The sequence below is a fragment of the Cetorhinus maximus genome, chromosome 1, assembly GCF_964194155.1.
Source record: "Cetorhinus maximus chromosome 1, sCetMax3.hap1.1, whole genome shotgun sequence".
In the NCBI taxonomy this organism is placed as follows: Eukaryota; Metazoa; Chordata; class Chondrichthyes; order Lamniformes; family Cetorhinidae; genus Cetorhinus; species Cetorhinus maximus.
This window is the reverse complement of record NC_135879.1, coordinates 99,814,225-99,842,146: the sequence shown is the minus strand read 5'-3', so window position 1 is coordinate 99,842,146 and position 27,922 is coordinate 99,814,225. Positions and strand designations below refer to the sequence as shown.

The 27,922-nt window shown below is 40.2% G+C and overlaps 1 protein-coding gene across 10 annotated transcripts; it reads right to left on the bottom strand.

Annotated features, from left to right (window-relative positions):
• Window positions 1–2,441: 2,441 nt before the first annotated feature.
• hnrnpdl (heterogeneous nuclear ribonucleoprotein D-like) lies at window positions 2,442–24,659 on the bottom strand. Of its 10 annotated transcripts, none has more exons than XR_013576964.1 (10): window positions 24,167–24,619; window positions 20,929–21,097; window positions 19,441–19,602; window positions 18,668–18,799; window positions 6,079–6,181; window positions 4,746–4,913; window positions 4,108–4,223; window positions 3,744–3,844; window positions 3,309–3,413; window positions 2,442–2,790 (listed from the first exon to the last, which is right to left on the bottom strand). XR_013576964.1 is itself a non-coding variant. In XM_078544591.1 (9 exons), exons 1-8 carry the CDS (start codon window positions 24,286–24,288, stop codon window positions 3,758–3,760), a joined length of 1,059 nt encoding a protein of 352 aa, XP_078400717.1. In that variant the 5' UTR covers window positions 24,289–24,619; the 3' UTR covers window positions 2,442–2,790; window positions 3,744–3,757. The 10 variants fall into 10 exon arrangements, 6 of the variants coding, with proteins under 6 accessions (XP_078400717.1, XP_078400729.1, XP_078400755.1 ...); XR_013576966.1 differs by having other exon boundaries at window positions 6,112–6,181; XR_013576971.1 differs by lacking the exon at window positions 4,108–4,223 and having other exon boundaries at window positions 6,112–6,181; window positions 24,167–24,659.
• Between the last annotated feature and the right edge of the window lie 3,263 nt (window positions 24,660–27,922).

Here is a 27,922-nt window from a genome sequence, read left to right as displayed (position 1 = left end):
TCCCATTTATTGTGTATTATCTAACTTTGTTTGCCCTCCCCAAATGCATTACCTTACACTTCTCTAGATTGAATTCCAACTGCCACTTTTCCAGCCACTCAACCAAACCATCGATACCATTCTGGAGACAACAGCTATTCTTTTCATTATCAATCATACGGCCAATTTTTGTGTCATCTGCTAATTTCCCAATCATGCCGCCCACATTTAAGTCCAAATCATTATATGACAAACAGCAAGGGACCCAACACTGAGCCCTGTGGAACGCCACTAGAAACCGTTTTCCATTTGCAAAAACATCCATCAACCATTGCCCTTTGTTTCCTGTCAGTCAATTTTGAATCCAACTCGCCAAATTCCCCTGTATCCCAGGGGCTTTTACTTTTCTGACCAGTCTGCCATATGGGACCTTATCAAATGCCACAACGAAGGCTTTCTAATAATCTAGGTAGACAATGTCAACCAGATTGACTTCATCCACTAATCTAATAACCTCAAAAAAATCAAGCAAATTCGTAAGACATTTCCAGCTTTTGAGTATCTCTAATAACCCCTACTTTCCTAGTCATCATAAAAAGCATCTCTTAACATCCCCTCAAGCATGTCAAACTGATGGGCCTGCATTTCCTGGCTCTAATTTGTGACTGATTTCCAATTTAAGCAAACAATACCTGATTCAATGGAGCTATTTAACATTACTAACCCTGACACTGATTGTAAGGCATCTTTGTGCACCTGCAAACACCCGAGACATCAAAATGCACCCATAAACCCAAGCTCTTCCCTTTCGCAGTACTAGTTTGAGCACATCTTCTGTGCATGCATGGTGTTGTCGTTATAAGATAGAAGCAATTTTTAAACTTTGTCTTGACTGTTACTTTCCCTCTCCTTCTGTACCTGATTTGATATTGGGTCAAAAGCCAGGATATTGGACAAAGCACTATTCATTTAGAGCCAACACACACGATGGGCCAAATGACCTCCTCTGTGTTCTCAGTTTCTATAATTCTATGAATTCACCCACTCTAATCTACACTTTCAGTGAATCATGGCCCAACTGTTATAATTTTATTACCTGTAATATATCCCACAGCTGGAACCAGGTCATCAGCCATAGGAGAGTAGACTGATGTGAAATAGTCACATAACAGCTCTGCTATAGCCCAGGAATGTTTGAATCCTGAATAAGTCTTATAGTTTGAATCTGTCCTCAACTGTCTGTCTTCCTGTGGCATACAATTCCAGTAGTTAGCAAAGTTGCTATGGCATTGTTGCTCTAGTTGTAATGTAAGAAAAAAAATCAGTTACTACCTCAGATTGCAGAATTTTTTTTTTTAAACCTTTTTAAATAAGCTTTTTCAATGATTGTGCCTCTTCCCCCAAGATAAGTCTTTGTCACATTTCATGTTGAGATGCGAAACCTTCTGGATGTTGGCTTGCCACTCTCCTGGGATCATGTTTGTGGACCATATATAATGCTCTTACCTTACTGTGATTAATATATTCATGCAAAGGGTATTTATTTGTGCCCATTCCTTGATACAATTGTTTTGTGTCCATCTCAGTTTGAGTGAAACTGTCACCATGGCTATGGCATGCATTCAGTCACTATTTCAAAAATTGCAATGTATGAACTTTGGTATGTTGCCCTAAACCAAATTCTTATCAATTTAAATGTACAGTATAACTAGGGATAGTACCTAACACACCTTGGAATTTGCAGTATACTTAAGTTATTTCAATCCACTTCCAATGATTGTCTTAAACAGAGTTCGTAATTCATCAGAACAAATGATTTACCAACATTTTAAAATTCAAGTCTACCTACAGTTGCTTTTTACCATAGACATAAATTAGTGATATCCACTATAATTGGCTATACAGTTTAAAGTTTGATTATGAATGTATAGTATAGTTTTAGCCTTATGACTCTAATGAGGTTGCTAAGCAAACATCTCAATGGATGTGAACTTGGCAACCCTCATTTACTCACTATATGAATTTACTAATGACAACAGGGTAAAAGAGCACCATTTTCCACAAACTTAACTCCAGGGTAGCCCTTGCAAAGGGCTTCAAATCATTTTAAAATGAATTAAAGACTTGCTCTGGAATGGTGGCAGAGGAGGAGAGAATACAGGAGGGGGATGAGCCAATCCCAATAAACTAACTTTCAGGCCTCTTGCACATTTGAGCAATGTTTGCATTTTATAGAATGCAAGTTAGAGTACATAATCTCATATTATAAATTAAGATATTTTCCAAAAGCATGAGCCTAAATACATGAAGATCTGAGCAACCAAATTTCAATAGGAAATCTGTAGTTTACAGTATATATAATCAAGGACACTCTGCACCTCATCTGAGATTATAATGCAAATCAACAGCCTATTTTTCCTTAACATCCAATGATAAATACATGGCCATGTAGAAAACCACAATTAACATTTGAGCATTCATACTCAATTTTATTTCAGCAACAGATGCAATGTATCACATACAACAGGGTACGCCAACAAACAAGTGTTGCATCACCAGTTAGTAGCAATTTTATTATATACTATCACAGTACACAAGTTAAGGAATGCGCTTAAGTTGTACAAAGCAAAGTAACTACAACATAAAAAAATGTTTAGATGCTATATACATTTGGGACACAAAAGATGTTGATTTCAGGTCTAATGTGGTACAAAAAAGGTCCCAAAAGGGAAACAAAGATGCTTTCAGATTTAACATTTCCTCTTGACATGCTGTTCTGCTACACTGATGTTTATACCTCCGTTTCTCCACCTAGGAGAGAGTAAAAATGTTTTAGAACAGGAAAGAAGTTCACAAGTTTTACACAAGATTATAACACACACTGGCCAATACTTCAAGGTGCTGCACTGGAAAGCATTTTACTGCAGCAGATCTAGTGACATCAGACCTGGTTTTATCAAGTCTGACACATTTAACCCAGTCAAACCAAAATATACTACAGCTTGCTTGATGTTGTTTGGTTATCATTTGTAGTTTTCACTACTGAGCTACAAAGAAAAATAAAACAGCATTAACATTTAACTTTTTAAATAAAAAAATTACCACACTGCAGATCCATAACTGAAATACAAGATGTTACCAAATAAAGAGTACTGAATTAATTATGCAGTAAGAAGTCATTATACATTTTAAAAAATGCCTGTAAGAAATGTTTAGCCAATGTTATATATATATGTATATATATATATATGCAAAGATGACTGAAGACAAAGGCTGAAGTTTTCCAGTTTATCTTTAACGTTGATACATGATGTTTGAAGAGACCATACCACAGGGCAGCATTTTCACGAGCACACCTCACGTTCTGTCCGCAATGCGCGGCCCCAAGAGAATCGTGTGGTCAGGGTGACACGTGTCCTGCAATGAAGTTCCCGCTGGCGGGTACAAACAAGGTATAATGTCAGAGTTAGAAGGCAACTTTTTCTTTCGTCTTGCTGGGTCCTTTATTTGCACCCATTAGCAGTACTTTACCTGTTAAATTTACAGACTTGTTAAAAAGTGTTATTCCCTCAGACCTTTAACACCTCCTGTTATAAAAAGCTGCAAATCACTTCAAGTGAAAACTCTAAGGTTACCTGATGTTCAGTACTTAAACCAAAATTTATTTTACAAAATCTGACATTTTACATTATTAAAACATACACTGGCAAATTATTTAAATGCTCTTTTTTCCTCCATTAGCTGCAACAAGATCTGTTACATACCTGCAGCGAAATAACTATATCAATTTTTCTTTAGTATGGTTGGTAGTTATTCTGGTGACTGCCTGCACCTCTAGATGCCTTTCCATAGCTGCTCTGCTGACCTGTCAAAGCGATTGGATTTTACAAGTTTAACATGCAATTTGTATATCTACATACACACAAAATTACAAAACATAACAAAGTGGCCCATTTACTAATTTAAATCATTAAAACATCTTTGGCCTAACTTAGTAATATACCTGGACAGAAATATGAGTTTCAGTACCAAAATTCGATTTTCCGCAGGTTGCAGAAAACGGGTAAAAGCTCATTTTGATTTACGGCGTATCCTATTCTCTTCTTTCACCCCTATAATTTTACCCACCTGGCCACTTGCCTCTAAACAGCCTCCTTCAGCAGAGAGGGTGAGGCAGTCCAGGCCGCAGACTTCTCCACGACCATCAATGCCGCTCCTTGATTGACCATCAGGAGGCACATTTGCTACGAGGAGATATGAGTATTGTTAGTTTTTCCTCCTCTCCAAGATGGAAACGCTCTGTTACCTGGACAAAAGCTGGCTAAACACTCCACTTATCATGGGTAATAACAAAAAGCCTCCAAACATAAAACAAGCCGGTTCCACTACCTTAATCCTTTACAAAAGTTTAGGTCCAAAAGTTTTCTGGCCAATTCAATCTATCTATAGATGAAGCACCTTGAAGGACACCAATGTGGTGTCATCAGAAATAACATGCAGATTTCAGGTAGTTAAATAAACAGCAAAGCTAAAATGGTGCTTAACCAACAGCACTGAGAGACAGAAAAGATATCAGAGGGGCTACAAAGCTTTAACACCACTCCCATAAAAGTTTTGTTGATCAAAATATTCAATTTCTTTGTTACAATACTTTCAGAAAATAAATATAATTGTTGAGGCCTTTCAACAGTTTACTAACATGTCTTCAAAATCTTACCACTTCACAAAAACTGTTACCAGCCATTTAGCCAAATGCTGTAACTTACTATTGTAGGTATCATATTCTGGAGCATATCCGTAGTTGTTGTAGTTATACCCAGAGTAATCATAACCTCCATATCCATTGTAACCTGGATTGCTATAGCCATTGTTGTAACTACTATAACCTTGATTCCAGTAGCTGTTGTATCCCTGGTTCCAGTTCTGATTTTGTCCTAAGAAAAGATAGCAATACAAACAATTTGGAGTTTGTTCTGAGACACGCAACAACCCAGAATGTCTAGGAAACCTGTGATCTAAAACCATCACAAGCGATAAACACACTAATCATTGTTGCGTATGTAATAAATGAGTGTCACTTATCAATGCTAAAATGTTTGAATATAAAGGCATATTTCCTTAAGGTGAAAAAAGAGCCTCACAAATATTTATATAATTATATAGTCAGCTCCTAGGTTTGGGGAAAATGTAGAGGATACCCTACAAATATCTAGGAGAAAGTGAAAAAATAAAATTTCAGCAACATTTTCTTCTCTGTATTTGAAATTTGTAGCGACCAATAAAAGTGTTGAAATTATAATCTGACAGAATTGTGGAAAATGCTTATGTTTGACCAATTATTAAAAGGATGAAGTTTTCCCAACAGGAGCTACCCAATACTTTTTTTCCTGAGGCAATTTTATTCTATTGTTACATAAAAATAACCCCACTAGGATACAACGCAGGTTCAAGCTAACTAAAATTAGATTCTGTTAGTACTTTTCATTCCCAACTAACCCAAAACCCAAATCATAGAGTACAATATAGATAAGTAAAGAGCAAAGACAGCCTCATGTCATGTACTGAAAAACTGGAAGGATCATCACTGTAAGTCAGGTCAATAATCAATTGGCATAACAATGATCTGAACTATCACTCACTGACCAATGATTCAAATCTTTTCCATTATTACCCTTTTACATGGAGGTGGGAAAATAGGAATCTCGATGTGCTGGCCTTTTATTTCTCCTATTCCTTGTAAACAAGCCTTACAAGATAGGTTTGGTGTACAAACAACACCTCTTAGCATACTCTTCCACTAACTAAAATGTTGCAAAGTCCTATATAGATTACCTAAAGATTCTTCATATTGTTAAAAAGGATACAGTAACGACCTCTTCACAGCCATGTCCTTTAACAAAGTAATGTCATACCATTATTCAAGAGCATGCATTTTAACCCTTTTGCACCCAACAGTCAGAACCAGACTGAATCCCCCAGTGAACAAGTGGGAAAAGGTTAACCGGATAAACCGATAATTACCTAGCTATGCATTTCTTTACTGTTCCAGTAAAGAAACCATTTCATGTTCAAAACCCACTCCTTAGGAAATTAACTTACCCCCTCTACCACGACCTCTTCCACCAAACCCACCTCCACCTCTGCCTCCTCGTTGCTGTTGTTGCCTGTAGACTTCCTTGGGTTGTGCCACTTTAATTTCACACTGTTAAAAGTGAAGCATTACGTTAAAAGAATCTGCAAAGTAGATGTTCCTAAAACAGTCTGTTTTGATGTGAAGAATGCAAACATATAGCCTGAAGTAAGTGTGAGAATTAACTGCACAAAGATAGTGTGGTCCTTATAGTGTACCTGCCACACGTCTCAATTAGATTCATCATAGAACATTTAATGAAAGGATAAACAGGCCTTACATCCATACAGAAGCAGGGTTCTTTGAAAAATGCATTATTTATTAAAAATAGTTAAGACTGAGTGACAGTCACTACATAGAAATTCATTGAAACAGACGATTCGACCCAATCCGTCTGTATCAGCGCTTACCTGCCACAAGTGCAAATTCAAATTGTCTCTACTCTGTTCTAAATCTATTGCATTTAATCCTGTAACTATGGTTTTCAACTACTAGAAACAGTCTGCTTCTATTTAACCTGTCCTATCCTTTTACAATTTGAAATACTTCTAATAGAATCCCAGAATCTGTAACAGTCTAATTAAGACCCCAATTTTTCAAGTTTTTACATCTGTGTTTCCTCGTACCCAGCAGCATCCTAGTGGATCTGTGCCATAACCTCTCTAAAACTTCAATATTGTTTATGTAGGGTGAAACTTATTATTGCACACAATACTAACTACGGTCTTATTAAGGCTTTACAGCTTTTTATATTCTATCAACTCTCTAAAGGCAACACTTTAGGATTGATAATTTTTCTTTCAATGCTCTGTGAAATTGTATCCTAAGTTGCTCTGCTTTTCCACAACAGCAAGCCTATTTCTATTCAGAGTATAACTGTTGCTGAATGCATCCCCTCACATTGACATTAATTCCATCTGTCACCTTTTAAGCCCATTTCTATCATTGTATCAAGACCCTTTTGCAGTTTCCTTTGGTCTTCTGAAGAATTAACCTAACAATTCTATGTGTCTATGATTCTATGCCATCTGCAAATTTCAACATGCCCTCTAGGAATATATTGAAATTGATATACATAGCGAACATAAGTAGCTACAGAACTGAACACTAGCGGAAACCACTATCCGCAACTGATCATCAAGAGTTGGTGAGGCAAGAAGAAGAAACAGGAAAGGAAAAAATTTAAAAAAAGACTCATCCAAAGTCCTTACAGTGAGGAGAGAAGGTAGATTCTCAACCCAGTAATTGTGAATGGTTCGATTGTAACCCAGGATCCAGTGCCGATAGGTCCTGCATCTAACTCAATGCAACGTTTACTTAGCTAATGAAAACTGGGCCAACAGAAGAATCACCACAATTAGCCTCAGTGATACTCTTTCGAGTTATCAACAGTCACAGATTGCAACTCTTTTCGAGTACAATCACAGTTCTTGGTTTCCGGGAGTGATGATGCACACGAGGAAACAGGGAGATGATCAGGCTCATCTGTGATATCTCCCATGAGCATCAGCCTTCTAAGAGGCATCGACTGTAACTCAATTGTCTTTCTGGCCTATAAAACTGCCCATTATGGTATTTTATCTTCTGTTTTTTCTAATTGGAGAAAACAACCTGGGAGGGAGCAAAAAGGGGTGGGGAGGTAGAAAATTACAAACTTGCATTTGTAGCAAGCCATTCATGATCTCAGTATATCCAAATTACTTCATTGTCAATTAAGTACTTCTCAATTGTAGTCAGACATAATTTAGGAAACATAGCAGCCAATTTGTGCAAAGTCCCACAACAGCAATAAAATAAATAACCTGTGGTGATGGATGTGGGCTTTGGCCAGGACACCTGGCAAGCTTCCTGTTCTTTGGTTATTTACGTGGTAACTTGCAGAGTCAGCTGAGGCTTTAGTTTTAACTTCTTATCTAAAAAACACCAACTCCGACACAACAGCACTCTCTCGCTACTGCACTGAAGTATCAGTCTCATGTGCTCAGGTGTCATAACTCCCTAACTCAAGTGGCACGAGTGCTTGGAAACAGGGATGATATCTAAGATCTAAAACCTCCTCATTACAGGTTGTGGTGGTATGTAGCTCTGCTGCTGATGATGGATCATAACTCCTCATTGATGTCCAGTTTACGGCTGCTAGATTTGCCCTTAACAGAGTGTTAATGCCCTGATGAATAACAGGCACACTATGACAATAACAACAACTTATGCACCAATCTCATCCGAGTAGGTTAATAAAAAGATCCCTGATGGTTCTAATTTCCAAAAAATGTTCACTTTCTTAAACCTCACAAACATATAGATCAGCACTCTGGAGGCTCAGGAGCCAGTCATTTTCACCTCAAGTTGCCAGCACCAAGAGTTTGCTAAGAACTTTCCAATTCAAATCACCAGGCTCAGAAAATGCACCCAAGTCAAACCAATGCAAGAATTTTAAATGCAAATATGACTGACTGTCCTGGGCTTCGAGGGCCAAGTTGTCAAGGCTTCAGGGTTATATGCAGCACCTGGACCACAGGTTCAACACTCCTAGGCAATGGAAAGACTGAAAAAAGTCACTTCCAACAATGCTGGAATAAGACCAACTGGACTGTCAACATGCAGCACAACTGCTTCACTAAGCAAATGGAAAAAAATGTGTTTACAAAATACAAATGTCTCAAATCAATTCCCAGTCTCTGCTGAGGTGGCAGTTAAGGATGCTGCATTCATAGTGCTTGGAACAAAACTCAGCAAGAATTCCAAACTGAACAAGGAATGGTTTCAGATGTGATGCCATCTACAGTCAAAAAGCTTGCTAACAGACAAAATTTAGACTTGCACATGAAGAATGGTCACTTGGATCCCAATCAATTACTTCAAGAGAAGGAAAAAATAGGTGAAGAACATTTGTGTTATTTCTCCAAGCTACTTTTTATAAAAATGCAAAGTTACACAAGGAAATGCGCACACAAATTCCAGTGCCAAGGTAGCCAAAGAACGAAATAGCTGGGTTAATTCTTAAAGAGGATACATATAGATTTCATGAAAACTCTTAAGATACAGAGAGCATAGCAGACCTCTCAAAAAATTGCACAAAGCTTTCTGAATATAGAGTCATAAGCAGGATAGATCCTTAAAATGCTCCAATTTATTATCAGCATGGCAACAGCTGAAATGGCTGAGCTGGCATTTGACCTCAGGAGTATGTCATGAACCACTACAACTAGAGTGCCAAGAGAGAGACACAAGTGACACAGAAAACCAAGGAAACGCGATATTATGACAGCTAAAGGTCATAAGTAGCAGTTAAGGCAATAAAACTATTTTCAGATTGCAATAGAGGTGCCAGGTACCATCGGAAAATGCCAATGGAAACAAGCCACACGAAATAGCAAAAAGAAAATATACCTGGTATAAATGAGATCAGAAGGCACAGGTTTGTCAGAGCTCTTAATGAAAAGTGGAATGCATTGTACTGACAATACCTATAGAACAGCATTGTCCATCTGCAGCTGAAGCAGTATGTATGAAAGGTTAGAAGAGAACACAGAGACCCAGTGGTAGTAGCCCATTGGACCAAATAACATTGAAAGAATATAGAAGCCCTAGAAGTCATATATGCTAGAACTACCTCAAAGGTAATGAATGCGAAATGATACTCTCTAATATGCTTCTGTTTGCGAATGAAGGGGAGTTCACCAAGAAAACTGTGGGTGGAAATAACCTGCTGGCAAGCTGGTGTTGAAACTTCAGTCCTAAACTCAGGTATATCTGACCCAGAGGGAGAACGGGTAGGCTCTATGGGATATACATGGAAACACTTACAGCATTAGGAAAATATGCTGTGAGGGAACTATGAAGTAGCAGCGATGTCAGAAACATAGCTGATGGCTATGAATGTAGCATACAAGGTATAGTGGGATCAGAAAATAGAAAGGGAGGTGGTGTAACTATACAGAGACAACTAGTAGATGAAGATCGTTACTGTGGGAGGTGAAAATTGCAAATCAGGTAAAGTACGTTTAACGCAAAAATGAAAATGTTTAGTGCACACCACAGATCACCAGAAAGAATGACTATATGCTTAATGGTTTAGAGATTGAGATTTAGAAGGGTACATGGTAACGGGAAGTTATTTTAATGAACAATTTTAACCAACCAAATATAAACTGGGGATAGCCAAGTAGTTTGCATTTTGTGTAGTACCTGATCCAGTGTCAGGGAATTCATGAGAGGCAGAGGAGATCTTGATTTGGTTATTGTTAAGTAACCCAAACAACATATAGGAAGTGGAAAGTCACAGGCATGGTGACCACATAATGGTCCAAGTCTTACATGACCTGGGATTCGAACACAGCAAGGACCAGCAGCCAGGTACAGTATAACAAGAGAACAGCTTAGCCAAAGTGATTAACGGTTTTGTTCAACACTTTAGTAAATAATCTGAGCACCATTAAAGTCAAAATGCTGAGCTTGCATAAGAAAGATCAGCAAGTGTAGAATAAACAAGTGTAACCCTAAATTAATTTACAAATTAAATGACAAGTCAATTAAGCAAGAAGGAAAAAAAAACTCCAGAAATCCTGCATGGACAAAGGAAATAGAGTTAACTGAGATAAATATAGGAATTATACAGACACAAGTTAAATGGGTGATCAGAGAAGCAGAAAAACCATGGTAGCACATAAAACAAATTCTCTCAGTTCTCTGTAAAAGGGCAGCTTGAAAAGTGGGGAGAATCACAAACGTTTGCAAACAGAATTAAAACAAATGGTTAATGGACAATAAGATGTAATTCAAGTATTCACAAAGTAAGGTAGTCAACATGTCCTCCCTTAAATAGAAATAATCCAAATAGAATTAATGACATGGCAAGCTTTGACATGCTAAGAGAGCTCACAACAAACCACCAGGAGAGCTAGTGTTTATCCCAAAACCTCTAGAGAAGGCAGGAGATATTGGCAGACATGATAAGGGTGTCACTGGATGCTGGAGGTGCCACTAACTATGGATGAAGCTGAAACAGACTCAAAAGTATTGATGTAGCCAGCTACTCCAGAACAGCATCAACAAACGAAAAATAAAACGCAGGACGATATAGCCAAAGCATCAGTGTTCATATCTGAGGAAGTCATGATAAAATTGTATATGGTAAGACCATAAGACAAAGGAGCAGAGGTAGGCCATTCGGCCCATCGGGTCTGCTCCACCATTCAATGAGATCATGGCTGATCTGATAATCCTCAACTCCACTTTCCTGCCTTTTCCCCATAACCCTGGATTCCCTTACTGATTAAAAATGTCCATCGTGAATGTACTTAACAATCCAGCCGATACAGCCCTCTGTGGTAAAGAATTCCACAGATTCACTACCCTCAGAAGAAATTCCTCCTCATCCCGGTCTTAAATGGGTGATTCCTTACTCTGAGTTTATGCCCTCTGGTCCTAGACTCTTCCACAAGGGGAAACAACCTCTCAGCATCTACCGTGTCAAGCCCCCTAAGAATCTTACATGTTTCAATAAGGTCGCCTCTCATTCTTCTAAACTCCAATGAGTACAGGCGCAATTTACTCAACCTCTCCTCATAAGAAAATCCCTCCATACCCAGGATCAACCTAGTGAACCTTCTTAACTGGACTGCCTCCAGTACCAGTATATCTTTCCTTAGACAAGGGAACCAAAACTGTTCACAGTATTCTAGGTGTGGTCTAACTAATGCCTTGTATAGTTTTAGCAAGACTTCCCTATTTTTATACTCCAATCCCTTTGAAATAAAGGCCAACATTCCATTTGCCTTCCTCATTACCCATTAAACTGGTATGTTAGCTTTTTGGGATTCATGCACAAGGACTCCCAAATCCCTCTGTGCTTTAGCTTTCTGCAGTCTTTCTCCATGTAAATAATATTCAGCTTCTCTATTCTCCCTGCCAAAATACATAACCTCACATTTTCTCTCATTATATTCCATCTGCCAAGTTTTTGTCTGTCTATATCCCTCTGTAGACTCATTGCGTCATCCTCACCACTTGCCTTCCCACCTACTTTTGTGTCATCCGCAAACTTGGCAATAGTACATTCACTTCCCTCATTTAAGTCATTAATACATATTGTAAATAATTGTGGCCCCAGCACAGATCCCTGTGGCACTCCACTAGTTATAGGTTGCCATCCTGAAAGTGCCTCCCTTATCCCAACTCTGTTTTCTATTAGTTAGCCAATCCTCTATCCATGCTAATATACTACCCCCAACGCCATGGGCTCTTATCTTATTAAGTAGCCTCATGTGCAGTACCTTATCAAACACCTTTTGGAAATCCAAATATACTGGTTCCCCTTTATCTATTCTGCTTGTTAGCTCCTCAAAGAATTCTAATAAATTTGTCAGGTATGATTTCCCCTTCATGAAACCATGCTGACTCTGCTTGACTATATTATGCATTTCTAAATGCTCAGCTATTACATCCTTTATAATAGACTAACATTTTCCCAATGACGGATGTTAAGCTAACTGGCCTATAGTTACCTGTTTTTTGTCTCCCTCCTTTTTTGAATAAGGGTGTTACATTTGCAGTTTTCCAATCTTCTGGAACTTTTCCAGAATCTAAGCATTCTTGGAAGATTACTACCAGCGCATCCACTATTTGTGTAGCTACTTCCTTTGATATCCTAGGATGCAACCCATCAGGTCCAGGGAACTTATCGGCCTTTAGCCCCATTAGTTTCCCTAGTACTTTTTCTCTAGTGATAGCTATTGTATTTATTTCCTCCACTCTTTTTACCCCTTGAATATTTAGTATTTTTGGAATGCTATTTGTGTCTTCTACCGTAAAGACTGAAACAGAGTATTTATTCAACTCCTCTGCCATTTCCTGGTTCCCCTTTATTATTTCCCCAGCCTCATTCTCTAAGCGGCCTATGTTTACTTTGGCCTCTCTTCCTTATTTAAAGAAGCGCTTACTGTCCATTTTTATATTACTTGCTAGTTTACCCTCAAAGTTTATTTTCTCCCTCTTCTTTTTTGGTCAGCTTTTGTTGGTTTTTAAAACTTTCCCAATGCTCTGGCTTACCACTAATCTTTGACACATTGTATGTTTTTTCTTTCAATTTGATACTATCCTTAACTTCCTTGGTCAACCATGGTTGGTTTACCCCCTTCCTAGAATCCTTCTTCCTCACTGGGATATATCTTTGTTGTGAGTCATGAACTATTTTATTAAACATCTGCCATTGTTCATCAACCGTCTTTTCTGCTAAACTCCTTTCCCAGTCCACTCCAGCCAACTCTGCCCTCATTCCTTTGTAATTACCTTTATTTAAGTTCAGCACAGTTGTTTCCGACCCAAGTTTCTCACACTCAAACTGAATGCTAAATTCTACCATGTTATGGTCAGTTTCCTAGGGGATCTTTTACTCTGAGGTCATTTATTAAACATGCCTCATTACACATTACCAGATCCAAAATAACCTGATCCCTGGATGGATCCTTAAATGTTGTTCTAGGAAACTGATTCGAATACACTCTATGAATTCTTGCTCATGGCTACCTCTGCCAATTTGATTTTCCCAATCTACAATGTACTGCCTTTTTTACATGCCCTCATTATCTTCTGATTTATTCGGTCCTACAGTATAGCTACTGTTAAGGGGCCTATAGACTACTCCCACCAATGTCGTCTTCCCCTTCTTGTTTCTTACCTCAACCCATATGGATTCTACATCTTCCGATCCAAGATCATTTCTTGCTATCGTACTTATTCCATCTTGTACTAACAAAGCTACCCCACCACCCTTTCCTTCCTGCCCGTCCTTTTGAAAAGTCACATACCCCTGAATATTTAGTTTCTAGCTTTAATCTCCTTGTAACCACGTCTCCATAATGGCTATAAGATCATACCCATTAATCTCTATTTGTGCCGTTAATTCATTTATTTTGTTCAGAATACTACGAGCATTTAAGAGCCGTTAATTTTGCCTTTTTTTTAACCATTTTCCCCCCTTTGACTTTATTTGCTGCTTTTTTTTACATTTGTACACTCTGTCCCTTCCTGACACACTATCAATACCCCCAAAATAGCTGCCCTGCAATCTTTCCATATCCTTTTGTTTTGTTAGCCTACGCATCCTCTCTCCAGAACCCTCCCCCCAACATTTAGTTTAAAGCCCTCTCTACAGCCCTGGTTATTTGATTTGCCAGGACACTGGTCCGAGCATGGTTCAAGTGAAGCCCATCTCACCAGAACAGCTCCCTTCTACATCAGTACTGATGCCAGTGCCCCATGAACTGAAACCCAATCCTCCCACACCAATCTCTGAGCCACGCATTTAACTCCTTGACTTTATTTACCCTATGCCAGTTTCCCCGTGGCTCAGATAGTAATCCCGAGATTATCATCTTGGAGGTTCTGCTTTTTAATTTAGCTAACTGTCCAAATTCTTTCAGCAGAACCTCCTTTCTAGTCCTATCAGTGTTATTGGGCAGCTCACATTTTGTGCCAGTTCTGGAAATTGAGATAGAGTCCAGTGAAGAGGCATAAAGCTAATCCCTAGTGCTTGAGTTCTATGCCATATAGAAAGGCTGGTAAAACACAAGAGATTATCAAAAGATGGTCACCTGTGCTATACAAGAAAGTAATCTGTGACACAAAGGTAAATCCAGAAAGTTACTTCAAACTAAGTTATAAATAGGAAATGAGAGACAGGTTGAAAATAATAAAAATAAACGTTTATAAGGAAACAACTCCTCACATGAAGTGATCAGCACATGGGATGTTGAAAGTATTGGAATCATTTAGGAAACAACTGAATGCTACAATAGAAGGACTGTGGAGTAGGACTGTGGCGTCTCTCTGGATGTAAGAACTAAAACTGGCTGAATAACCACCTACATCTATCTTTAATCTCGTGACTGGGTATATTTCCATTTAGAAATATCAAAAGCAGCCATGTCAGACACAACTGGTCCATCACCAGGATCCTTGTGATAGCTAACCAATAGTGCTCAAAGGATTTGGTCTTGTACCTGGGATTTTAATTGAAGATGTTGCAAGTAACACAAGGGATACTGCACTAAGCCCGCCCTAGAATTTCCTCATCATTTCTCTCCCCATATGAAACTGGAATGGCCATTTATGTCTGGGGCTTTTCTTGTTCCCAGAAGTGCCTTTAGCTTGCACAGAATTTTGGGACTTTCAGCCTTGAAAAGAGATTCTTAAAGGTTTATAAAGTAACATTATGGAGAAAAAAAGTAAACAAAGACTTTTGAAAATCTCTCAATGAATATTGCCATTTATTTTAAGAAGCAATCTGCAAAGCACAAGTGAAAAAGTTCCTGAAAGGAGAGTTTAAACAAAGAATGGTGTATAAAAAAACCCAGACATGCAAAATCTTTGCAGTCTCTGTAAACTTCATTTAATCTAAAACTGTGTTGCCGATATCCTTTCCTGCACCATCCCAGCCATGTATTTTCTCTCAAAATCTCTAGTTTTGGACTCAAGGGCGGAAACGAGTCTACTCCATCAAATCTTTACATAACCTTAAGACCCCTATCAGGTCACCTTTCAGTCTTCTGTTTTCTGGAGAAAAGAACCCCATCCTGTTCAGTCTTTTCTGATAGGTATAACTTCTTCTGGTAACATCCTTGAGAACCTTTTTTTGTAGTGCCTCCTGTGTCTCTATGCCTTTTTTAAATAATAAAGTCGAGAACTATGCACAGTCCGCCAAGGCCCTACATTAGTTTAACATAATTTCAGTTTTTCAATGCTATCCCTGTAAAGAATTCCAGTACTTTGTTTACAATTTTTATGACCTCATGAACCTGATGTGTATCTGTACCCCTAGCTCTCTTTGCTCCTCTATCCCATTTATACTCTTATTTTCTAAGAAGATGGTTTCCACATTCCTGCTGCCAGAATGCACCACCCTCTGTGACCTCACACTTATCTATATTGAAATTAATTTGTTAATTACACTCCCATTCTACAAGTTAATCATCTTGTAATTTGTCACTGTCTTCTTCGGTATTGACTATACCTCTTAATTTGACGTTGTTCCCAAATTTTGAAATTGTATTTCTGATTTCCAAGTCCAAATTGTTTGTCAATGGTGAAAATTGGTCTTAGCACTGATCCCAATGGAACACCGCCTTTTGCCTTCATCAGGCTGCGGAGCTACTTGTAACGCCGCACTGTTTTGTAGACAGCTTGCTACCTATTTTGCAACCTGTCCCCTGATTCTGCATACTCTGACCTTAGAAATGAGGTAACCTATTGAAGGTTTTGGAAATCCAGGTATATTACCTATCTACTCTCATTCTTGCTTCAAGAATTCAATAAGGTTGATCAAGCGTGACATTTTTGTTTGAAACAGGTACTGACTATTCTTTACTATAATTTCAATTTCTAGATGTTTTCTAATTATATCTTTCCTACCACCAATGTTAAGCTAACTGATCTACAGTTCCTGGGCTTGTTCTATATCCTGTTTTAGATGCAGAAATACCACCAGCTGTCCATCAATGCTCTAGTACTCTTTTCTATTGATTTTTTATATAGATGTAATAGTGCCCATACTTTCTTTTCCTAAGCTTCTTTCAATATGTATAATTCACCCAGACCCAGGGTTTTATCCTCTCATAAATTTAGTCTTCTCAAAATCTATCTCAAATGGCTATCTTTTTCAACTCTTCGAGTGCCATTTCTACCCTATTAGCCTACTTATTTACCAGGGAGACTAAATAAATATTCAAAATTTCAGTTATTTTGCTGTCATCACCTAAGAGTTCACCATGTGCACCTTTAGTAGCCCTATTCCTATATTTATTATGAGCAGAATAATATTTCATGTTCATCCAAAGTTTAATTTCATGGTTCTTCTTTGCCTTCCAAGTTTAGTTTTTTGACTTCTTTCCTAACCTCTTTGTATCACTTTTGTTTTCCATGTACGAGTGTCAGCCGTGGCTCAGTTGGCAGCGCTTTCACCGCAGTCACAAGGTTCCAGGTTCAAGCTCCACTTCAAAGTTTGAGCACAAAAATCAAGGCTGATGCCCCAGTGAAGTACTGAGGGAGTGCTGCAATGTTGGAGGTGCCGTTTCTCAGTTGAGGCATTAAACCAAGGATGGGTGAATGTAAAATATCCCACGCCACTCTTTCAAAGAAGAGCAGTGTCCCTGTGCCCTGGCCAAATAAATATCATAAAAACAGATCATCTGCTCATTATCACCTCGCTGTTTGTTGGAGTTTGCTGTGCACAAATTAGCTGCCACATTTCCTACATTACAACAGCGACTACACTTCAAAAAGGGTAAAATGCTTTGAGTGATCTAGTGGTCATGAAAAGTGCTATATAAATGCAAGCCTTTCTTTTCATTTAGCGCATGCCCTTTGCTTTAGCTTCAATTTTGCCCTGACCTCTTTATTCACCCATGGTCACATTATTGGTTAGTTTGTTCTTTTCCCTTGTTCTTGAACAAAATACATTTCCTGGACACTACTGATTACTATTTTAAATATTTCTTACTGCTGTTCTCTCTCATTCTATCAATATTCTTTTCCTGTTTATTTCCCTCGTGCTATTCATATGCTTTTAAAAATCAGCTTTTTTCCAATCTGCTCTTTGCCTTATCTTGTGTCCTTCCCAATGCTGAGCTTAAGCCTTATTTTGTTGTGACCATTATTGCTTAGATATTTCCCCCTCATTCCTCTTACTTGCAATGGTTCTTTTCCCATTATTAGATCCTGCAGTGATTCCTTCTTTCTTACCCATTTTTTCAAAAAGCCAACAAAAGAAGTCCTATACACACTAAAAACTCTATTTCCTTCCCCCTTTAACTACTTAAAATTCTCGTCCTGTGTTTAAATCCTTCCATTGTCTCAGGTCCAGGTTAACGTTCTGGGGACATGAGTTCAAATCCCACCATGCCAAATGGTTGAATTTAAATTCAATTAATAAATCTGGAATATAAAGCTGGTCTCCATAATGGTGACCACGACAACTATCAATTGTTGTAAAAGCCATCTTGTTCACTAATGTTCTTTGGGGAAAGAACTTACTCAGTCTAGTCTACATGCAACTCCAGACATAGCAATGTGGTTGACTTTTAGCTGTCCTCTGAAATGGTCTAGCAAACCACTCAATTCAAGGCCAATTAGGGATGGGCAACAAATGCTGGCCTTGCCAGCAACATGCAGATCCCATGAAAAAAGTAAAGATGTCAGTTTCTAACTCTAGACTACGGTACACATCCTGGTCCCTTTGCTCCAGCATTGGAAACTGTGCACTCAGCCATCTATACCATATCCTCTGGAACTTCCTCTCTAAAGCCCTCTTTGTCTTTCCATCTTCCTATCTTTCCTAATGCCCTCTCTAAAATAGACCTCTGACCAAATTTTTGGTCAATCTTCTAACGTGTCCTCCAAGCTTCAAAATCCGTTGCTCTCACAGAGGACTTCTCTGAAGCATTCTGGGACTTGCTCCACATTTAAAATGTTATATAAAACACAGGTCACCAATTGGAAAAAACTGTTCCACTCTCAAATGCACTAAACCTTGAATTGTATTGACAATTTTACTGGACATACCTTGCTAGATCCTATGTTGTGATATTTGTTTTCTAATAGCCTTTTTACTGGTTCTTCCTCCTTAAACGTGATGAAGCAGAAACCTCTCCGTTCATTCGTCTTGTTGTCAATAGGAAGTTCAATGCCTTCAATCTACAAAAAAGAAAATAGTTCGGGTACATTTCAGGTTTTTGCGCAGTCTTGTTCAGTTCACTATTTAAAGAAACAATAATCTACCAAAAAATTGATGATTTTTTAAATGCAAAAATTCAGATTAAGCACCATAGAGTAATTTAGTACTCAAAAATAGTTGAATGATCAAATAATTTTAGTTGTGACTTTACGAGGGAACATTTCCTCCCAACTACAAGAAAATTGGGTACTCTTTTGAATTTTCCTTTCAAACTTAAATGGCAACAGTTTGTACGTGTTTATTTTTTAAATGCTGACCTGCTGGCAAATTTTTTATGCAGGCCAGTGATGTTACTCATACAAAACAGAATAGATCTGTAATATAATAGCCCTTTGCAGAGCTTGTATTTCCTATCCACATTACGGTCACAATTTTTGAGCAAAGCTTCAACATTTATGATAGAATAATCTCTTCCTAATGCAATTTAATACATGTTCAAAGAAGCATAATATGCCTATGAATGTCAGGAAAGTAGTATCTCTCTAAGTTACAGTGTAGGTTTTTGGCAGGCAATAAAAATAGAAGCTGGCTATATTTAGTACTAATGGTGGTTGTTTACATCAAAATCTTTCTGCCACTAAGGTTATGAATTACAACTTGCCTCTCCATATGCTCCAAAGTAGTCTTTAACCATTTCTTCTGGTACATCAGGACTTAGGCCACCAACAAAAACTTTCTTAGCTGGTTCTTTGCCTTTTATTGCCTTTGCTCTTTTAGGGTCAATGAGCCTTCCATCCAGCTTGTGTTCCTTCAGTTCCAAGACCTACAAGAATTTAAGAACAGTTCTGTACTAACACTACAACTTTCAGAGGTCACACATACTTGTTCAATATCAAAACAATAACCGACTCTGAACATTACTTAAAAACTTTCAGACATTGTTTGTTAGTATTTGTGATAACAAAATGAGTAGAGAGGGAAAATGAAATTTGTGACCTCTGAAGTTCAACCATTCTGTTTAAGTCCCAGTTCTGAGTTCAGTGCTCACTTGTCTACAGCAACACAAGCAGAAATACTGCCTGTGTTACTCCTCCTGGCTCCAAAAGCATTTCGATAATAAACAAGGCTTCTTATGAAATGTAACATTTTATTCGCTCTTGACCAAATTATACTTTCTGGTAAATCACGCTTAGTTAAAATTGTACCCAATCATGTCAAATAGCAACCAAAATAGTCCCCTGGTTTAATTAAATTTCTGGTACCCATAAAGATATACGAACTTCTGCAGCAAAGGTCAAATTTAGATGCACAGGAGAAGCTCCTACCTCAATCCAATATATTTTTCCCAGCGGGGATCAATAACAAAAAGCACATTTGTGTACTTAAAATGATCACATCCGCTCTTTACTCACCTAGCTTCCTGCCAATTAGAGTCATGACCTGGGGTGAAAAGCAGAGGTCAGTGCCACAAGAACACAAACTGCACGCTTCTTGGTATCATTCCCTGCTGACAACAAATATCTTCAAAAATGGATTGGGTTTTGAACAAAATTCTCACAAGTAATCTATAGTTCATAATGCATAACATGGAAAGAATTTAGGTATAAATCACTGCACTCTAGCACTCATTTGAAGTAGCATTCTCCAAATGAATATCCAGGTACAGCTTTCTGCAAGCTAATTCTTGCATAGTCACAACTAAAAACTCATTATAAAGTGATTTCTAACATGTAAAGTTGCCCATGAACATCCCCCACCCCACCATAATTATGGACTAGCCCCAGGAAATAAGTAAATCTCCCCTTCCCCAACCCATCCACAGAATGGGTTAACACTATTGAGGTTACTTATACAAGGGCTTGAATCAAATACCAGACTAGTAGCACATCTGAACTAGGACATCGAAATACTTATGAAAATAAATTACTGATTTCACTAAACATTGGAACCAAAGGAGGAAAACCAAGTTCTATAGCTTAGTACTGTTTGTGTTTCTGAATGTCACAATTGGATATTTACATTTTTAAAGAGTTGATACCCATTTGTAACAAGTTGTTAACAGTTCCCAATACAACTTTTATCCAAAGGCACACGTGCAAGAGCACACATATTTTGATGTAATTTGTAACAGCATCGAGAGTTGATTTACCCTGTCCACGCTTGCAGGTTCTCTGAATAGTACAAAACCAAATCCTCGTGACCGCCCTGTCACCGCATCCATCTTTATGGTACAGTCCACTACTTCACCGAACCTGGACAAGTAATCTGTCAAATCCTTCTTGCTTGTATCCCAGCTAAGACCCCCAATGAACATTTTTCTGTGAACAATAATATGTATATAGTGATCCTGGTAATTCTGGCATATTTTAAAACACTTTATAATTAAACAAATTATTTGTTTATATCTAAATAAATAAATTATGTATTTATTAATACATAATAAAAGTTAAACAATAAGTTGTCCATGTTATTTCAACAGGTAATCATATCTTGTAGATGGGTTACTTGTTTCCCTTGGATGCATATTTTTTCATTATTAAATGCTATATATTAAAATGTTAATATTTTATTACAAAATGCAATGCACCTGTTGGGTTCCACTGTCAAACATTTTCCCCAAAATTATGTATCAAGATCGAGGACGCAGCTTTATTATAGCTAACTTAAATGCATCAACGCAATGTAATAATTGATCAATCTCGGTTAAGAAGAATAAAAGGTCCATAGACTGCCCTGGTAGACCCATCGTTTCAGCCTGTTCCTATCCCAGTGAACTGATTTCTTCCTATCTCAATTCTATTTTATTCTTCCCTTGTCCAGTCTCTTCTCACCTACATCCGTGACTTTCTGATGCCTTCGTTCACTTAAAAATTTGCAAGCTTTTTGGCCCTAATTGCCTTTTCATCACGGACATCCAATCCCTCCACACCTCCACCAAGACAGTCCAAGAGTACACCATGTCTTCTTTGAACGGAGGCCCATCCACTACCACCAACCTCTGCCTGGCTGAAATTGTTTTCACATTGAACAACTTCTCCTTTAACTCCACTCACTTCCCCAAACAAAAGCATTGGTCTTAGCTCTGTCTGCCTTTTTGTAGGATGTGTTGAACATTCTTTTGTGCCAGTCCTACTCAGGCCCTCTCTGTCACCTCTTTCTCTAGTACTGTATTGCTGCCATTTCCTTCTCTCGCTCTGAACCAGAAAATTTCATCAACTTTGCTTCCTTCTATTACCCTCACATGGTTCATCTCCCACTCTATGCTTCCCTCCATTTCAGGGGATAGGCTGCCAACCAATATTCACGGACTTGCAAAGCTACCTTGATTACACTTCCTCACACCCAAGTTCCTGAAAGGACTCAATTAATTTCTCCTAGTTTCTCCATCTCAATCGCATCTGATCAGGCAATGCAATCTTCCATACGAGTGCTTCCGATATGTTTCTTTCCTCAATTGAGTTTTTTCTGCGGAAGACCTCCATTCAGTCCACAAGCACAACCCTGTGCTTTCATTTGCCTGTCATTTTGATTCTCTGCCTTGCTCCAACTCTGACCCTTCTGTCCGTGGCCTGCTCTAGCATTCCAGTGAAGCTCAATACAAGCTCGAGGAATGGCACCTCATCTTTTGACTGGGTACTTTACAGCCTTCGGGACACACCATTGATTTCAATCATTTTAGATCACAACCACTGCACCCATTTCACAGAATCTTAGAATCTTTACAGTGCAGGTGGTGGCCATTCGGTCCATCATGTCTGCTCTGACTCTCTGAAAGAGCATTCCACCTAGTCCCACTCCCTTGCCTTATACCCGTGCACATTCTTTCTTTTCAGGTAGCAATCCAATTCCCTTTTGAATACCTCGATTGAACCTGCCTCTACCGCCCCCACAGGAAGTTTGTTTCAGACTCCATCCACCCCCTGGTCAAAAAAAGTTTCCTCACAACTTTTACTCCTTTTGCCAATTATTTTGAATCTGTGCCCTCTAGTGGAAACAGATTCTCACTATTTACCCTACCCATACCTCTCAGGATCTTGAATACCTCTATCAAGTCTCCTCTCAGCCTTCTTTTCTCCAAAGAAAAGAGTTGCAACCACTCCAACCTATCATCATAGCCACAGTTCTTCATCCCCAGAATCATTCTTGTGGATCTCCTCTGTACTCTCTCCAATACCTTCACATCCTTTCTCAGAACTGGACACAGTACTCCAAATGAGGCCTAACTAGTGTCTTATACAAGTTCAACATGACCTCCTTACTCTTGTACTCAATGCCCCTATTAATAAAGCCTTAGACGCTATACACTTTATTAACTGCTCTCTCAACGTGCCCTGCTATATTAAATGATTCATGTAGAGATATACCAAGGTCCCTTTGTTCCTGCATCTCCTTTAGAGTTTCTCCCTTTACTTTATACTGTCTCACCATTTTATTTCATCTCTTTGCTGATTGTTTTTTCCCCTCTTATTCTCTCCACTTCCTTTAATTTGTATTCACGCCTTTTTTAATTCCCTTGTGGGGTGTGGGCGTCACTGGCACCCTTAGACATATCTTTTGCTTCTTTACTTGTTCCATTACCATTTCCTTCCACCTTGCGCCATTAAACCTTTTGTCATTTAATCTCTCCTGCCTTCACACTTTAACATACCTTCCCTTTTGTTCTTCTCCCCCTTCCCCCACAATCAAAACCTATTACATTTTTAACTTTTTCCAGTTCTGATGAAAGGTCACAGACCCTTTAACTCTTGTTTCTCGGCCTGTTGTTGCCTGACCCGTTGAGTATTTGCAGCATTTTCTGTTTTTATTAAATCGACGCAGCCGATCTGGTAATGAAGCGCCAAGGCCATATTATATTAGCTTATCGATATTCTTCTTGCAACGCAAGAGAGGAGGATTGGAGGGGGGGGGGGGGAACTAATGGTTAAAGGGGAGACAACAATTACGGGTAGAGATAGAGAAGTAGAGAGAGCAGACAGAAATACTGAAACTAGGTCACAAACACACACGGCTCGGAGCCGAGTCACTGCGCCACGTTATTGAACCAAACAAAAACAAAGAGAAAAGGAAAACCCGGAATGACAGGGAGTTTGAAAGAGAAACTGGAAAAGGCGGGGTGGTTGGGCAATCCCGGGCGGCTCAGTGCTATTCACTCACACACAGACAAACAGAGCAAACCCAGGGTAAACAGGGAGGGGGGGCGGGGCTTGGGGGCTGAGCACGCGCTCCGGGCCCGGTTTCCCGAGCACGCGCTCCGGGCCCCCCCACCTCTCGGCTCTTTACTCTAGGGGAGGGGGGGGGAAACGCCGCCTTCCCGCCCAGGAGTTAACGGGTCTTTGTCTCGATTGAAAGGCTCTTTCCCGGAGGGAGGGACCGGCTCCTGCGCTCACCCTTCGTCCTCCTCGTTTTTGCTGGCATTTATTTTGGCTCCTTCGGGGAACTCCTCGGGCGCCGCCATGCTCTGCTCCATCAGGCCAGTGGACGGCGGGTTGTAACTATACTGAGGATCCATCGGGTTCCTCTCCTCCGGCGGGCTGTCGGAGGTGAAGGCGGTGACCGAGACACGGACGTTGAGTGCTGCTGCCTAGGACCGGCCGAGGTAGCGCCGCCGCGGCTGCTGCTCCTCCTTGGCTACAAAATGGCGGTCGGCGCAGGACTGGGTGTCAGTGGGGGGAGGGGGAGGGGGAAATCCGGGCACCGGCCGGCCGCCGCTTCTCGCCGGCACGTGACCGCTGGCCGCCCAATCGCGCGAGGACCCGCGCCACCGGCCCGGCTCTTTGTGTCGCTGTCCTGGGCGCCCAGTGTCAGCACTGCCCCGCCGCTCGCTCTCTCCGGGACTCCGAGCAGAGATCCGGGGCCAAGGGGTGGCTCAGCAGTGAGTGCGCAGACTCAGAACCAGGGGCAAGATTCCAAACAATGAAAGGTTCCGGCGGTAGAACTGGGCGGGGAGACTGAGGGGGCGGGGGCAGGAGGGAGAGGGGCAGGGGGGAGGGGAGAGCAGAGACTGGAGAGACACGGCAGTGGGGAAATGAAGGCGGAGGCTGGGGTAGTCGCGTGGGCAGGGGGAGACTGAGGGCAGGGGAGAGACTGGGATGAGGGCAGCAGGGAGATTGGGGGCGGGGGGGATGGGGAAAGAGTGGGTCGGGCGCGGGGGAGATGTGGGGGTGGCGGGGGAGATGTGGGGGTGGCGGGGGAGATGTGGGGGTGGCGGGGGAGACGCGGGGGGCCACTCAGGCAAGGGATGAGGAGAGGGAAGATTGAGTTAGGGTGTGAGGTGAGGGGGAGACTATAGGGGTTGGGATGGGGAGACTTTGGTGGGGTGGAGGGCTTGGGGGGCATGAGGAATGCTAACCATCTAACCATGCCAATAGGGTATCCCCAATGCCATGAGCACTTATGCAGTAGCCTTTTATGTGGCACCTTATCGAATGCTTTTTTGGAAATCCAGCCACATTACACCTTACTGGTTCTCCTTGATCCACCATGTTTGTTACATCCTCAAAAGAACTCTAATAAATTTGTCAAACACAGTTGCCCTTTCGGTAAACCGTATTGACTCTGTTTGATTGTATTTTGATTTTCTAAATGTCCTGCTACTACTAGCTTAATAATGGATTCCAGCATTTTCCCAATTATAGATGTTGGACTCACTGGCCTATAGTCTCCTGCTTTCTGCCCTCCCCCTTGTTAGAGGTGTTACATTTGCAGTTTCCCAATACATTGGGACCGTTTCAGAATTTTCCAGTGATTTTTTTTTGGATAATTACAACTAACACAGCCACTTCTTTTAAGACCCGAAGATGCAGGCCCGGGGGACTTGTCAGCCTTGAACCATAGAACCATAGAAAAGTTACAGTGCAGAAAGAGGCCATTCAGCCCATTGTGTCTGCGCTGGTCATAAAAGAAGCTAACCACTCATTTTTAATCCCACTTTCCAGCATCTGGTCCGTAGCCTTGCAGGTTACAACAATTCAGATACATATCCAGGTAGCTTTTAAATGAGTTGAGCATTTCAGCCTCAACCGCCAACTTAGGCAGTGAATTCCAGACACCCACTACCCTCTGGATGAATAAGTTTTTCCTCATGTCCCCTGTAATCCTTCTAACAATCACCTTAAATCTGTGCCCCCAGGTAATTGACCCCTCAGCTAGGAGAAACAGGTCCTCCCTGTCTAAGCCCCTCATAATTTTGTACACCTCAATAAGGTTCCCCCCTCAGCCTTCTCTGTTCTAAGGAAAGCAACCCTAGCCTATCCAATCTCTCCTCATAGCTACAATTTTCAAGTCCTGGCAGCATTCTTGTAAATCTCCTTTGTACACTCTCCAGAGCAATTACGTCCTTCCTGTAATGTGGTGATCAAAATTCAAACTGTGGCATAACCAATGTTTTATACAGTTTCATCATTACATCCCTGCTTTTGTGTTTAATACCTCACCCAATAAAGGAAAGCATTCCATATGCTTTCTTCACCATCTTATCCACCTGTCCTGCCATGTTCAGGGACCTGTGGACATGCACTCCAAGGTCTCTAATTTTGTCAACCCCTCTCAATATCCTCCCATTTATTGAGTACTCCCTTGTTTGTTTGCCCTCCACAATGCGTTAACTCACACTTCTCTGGAATGAATTCCATTTGCCACTTTTCAGCCTGCTCAACCAAACCATTGATATAATTCTGGAGATAACAGCTATCATTTTCACTATCAACTACATGGCCAATTTTTGTGTCATCTGCAAATTTCCCAATCATGCCTCCCACATTTAAGTCCAAATCATTAATATATATGACAAACAGCAAAAGCCCCAACACAGCCCTGTGGAATGCCACTGGAAACCACTTTCCACTCGCAAAAACATCCATTGACCATTGCCCTTTGTTTCCTGTCATTGAGCTAATTTTGGATCCAACCCGCCACCTTCCCTTGTATCCCATGGCCCTGGTGATTTATCCACCTTTAAGGATGCCAGTCCCTTGAGTACTTCCTATCTCATGCTTATTGTATCTAATATTTCGCACTCTCCCTCTATAACTAGAATGTCTACGTCATCCCCCTCTGTAGTGAAGACAGAGACAAAGCATTCATTGAGAACCCTGCCCAAATCTTCAGCATCAACACACAAGTTGCCATGTACATCTCTGTTAGGCCCTACCCTCTTGTTCTTAATCTACTAGTGAGACATCTTTTGGGTTTTCTTTGACCTTACCTGCCAATATTTTTTCATATCCTTACTTTGTTTCCTAATCTTTTTTACTTCACCCCTGTACATAAGAAGCAGGAGCAGGCAATTCAGCCCCTTGAGCCTGCCCCGCCATTCATTACGATCATGGCTCATTTCGGCCTCAACTCCAATTTCCCGCCCTCTCCCCATAATCTTTCAACCCATTGCTAATTAAAAATCTGTCTATCTCCTTAAATTTATTCAGCATCCCGGCATCCACTGCACTCTGAGGTAGTGAATTCCACAGATTCACAACCCTTTGGGAAAAGTAATTCCTCCTCATCTCTGATTTAAGTCTACCACCCCTTAGCCTAAAACTATGGCCTCTTATTCTAGAATACCCCACAAGGGGAAACATCCGATCCATGTCTACTTTGTCTATCCCCTTTAGCATCTTATATACCTTAATTAGATCTCCCCTCATCCTTCTAAACTCTAGTGAGTATAGGCCTAAACTGCTCAATCTCTCCTCATAAAGCAAGCCCCGCATCTCTGGAAACAATCTAGTGAACCTCTGAACCGCCTCCAGTGCAACTACATCGTTCCTCAGGGGACCAAAACTGTGCACAATATTCCAGGTGCAGTCTTACCAATGTCTTGTACAGTTGCAACAACACTTCCCTATTTTTATGCTCTATTCCTTTAGCAATAAATGCCAAAATTCCATTTGCCTTCCTTATTACCTGCTGTACCTGCATACTAGCTTTCAGCAATTCATGCACGAGGACACCCAGATCCTTCTGCACTGAAGCATTCTGAAGTTTCTCTCCATTTAAATAATAAGTCGCCTTTTTATTCTTCCAACCAAAATGGATAACCTCACACTTATCCACGTTAAACTCCATCTGCTAAATTTTGGCCTATTCACCTAACCTGTCCATATTCATTTGTAAATTTCTTATTTCTTCATTGCACCTATTTTGGT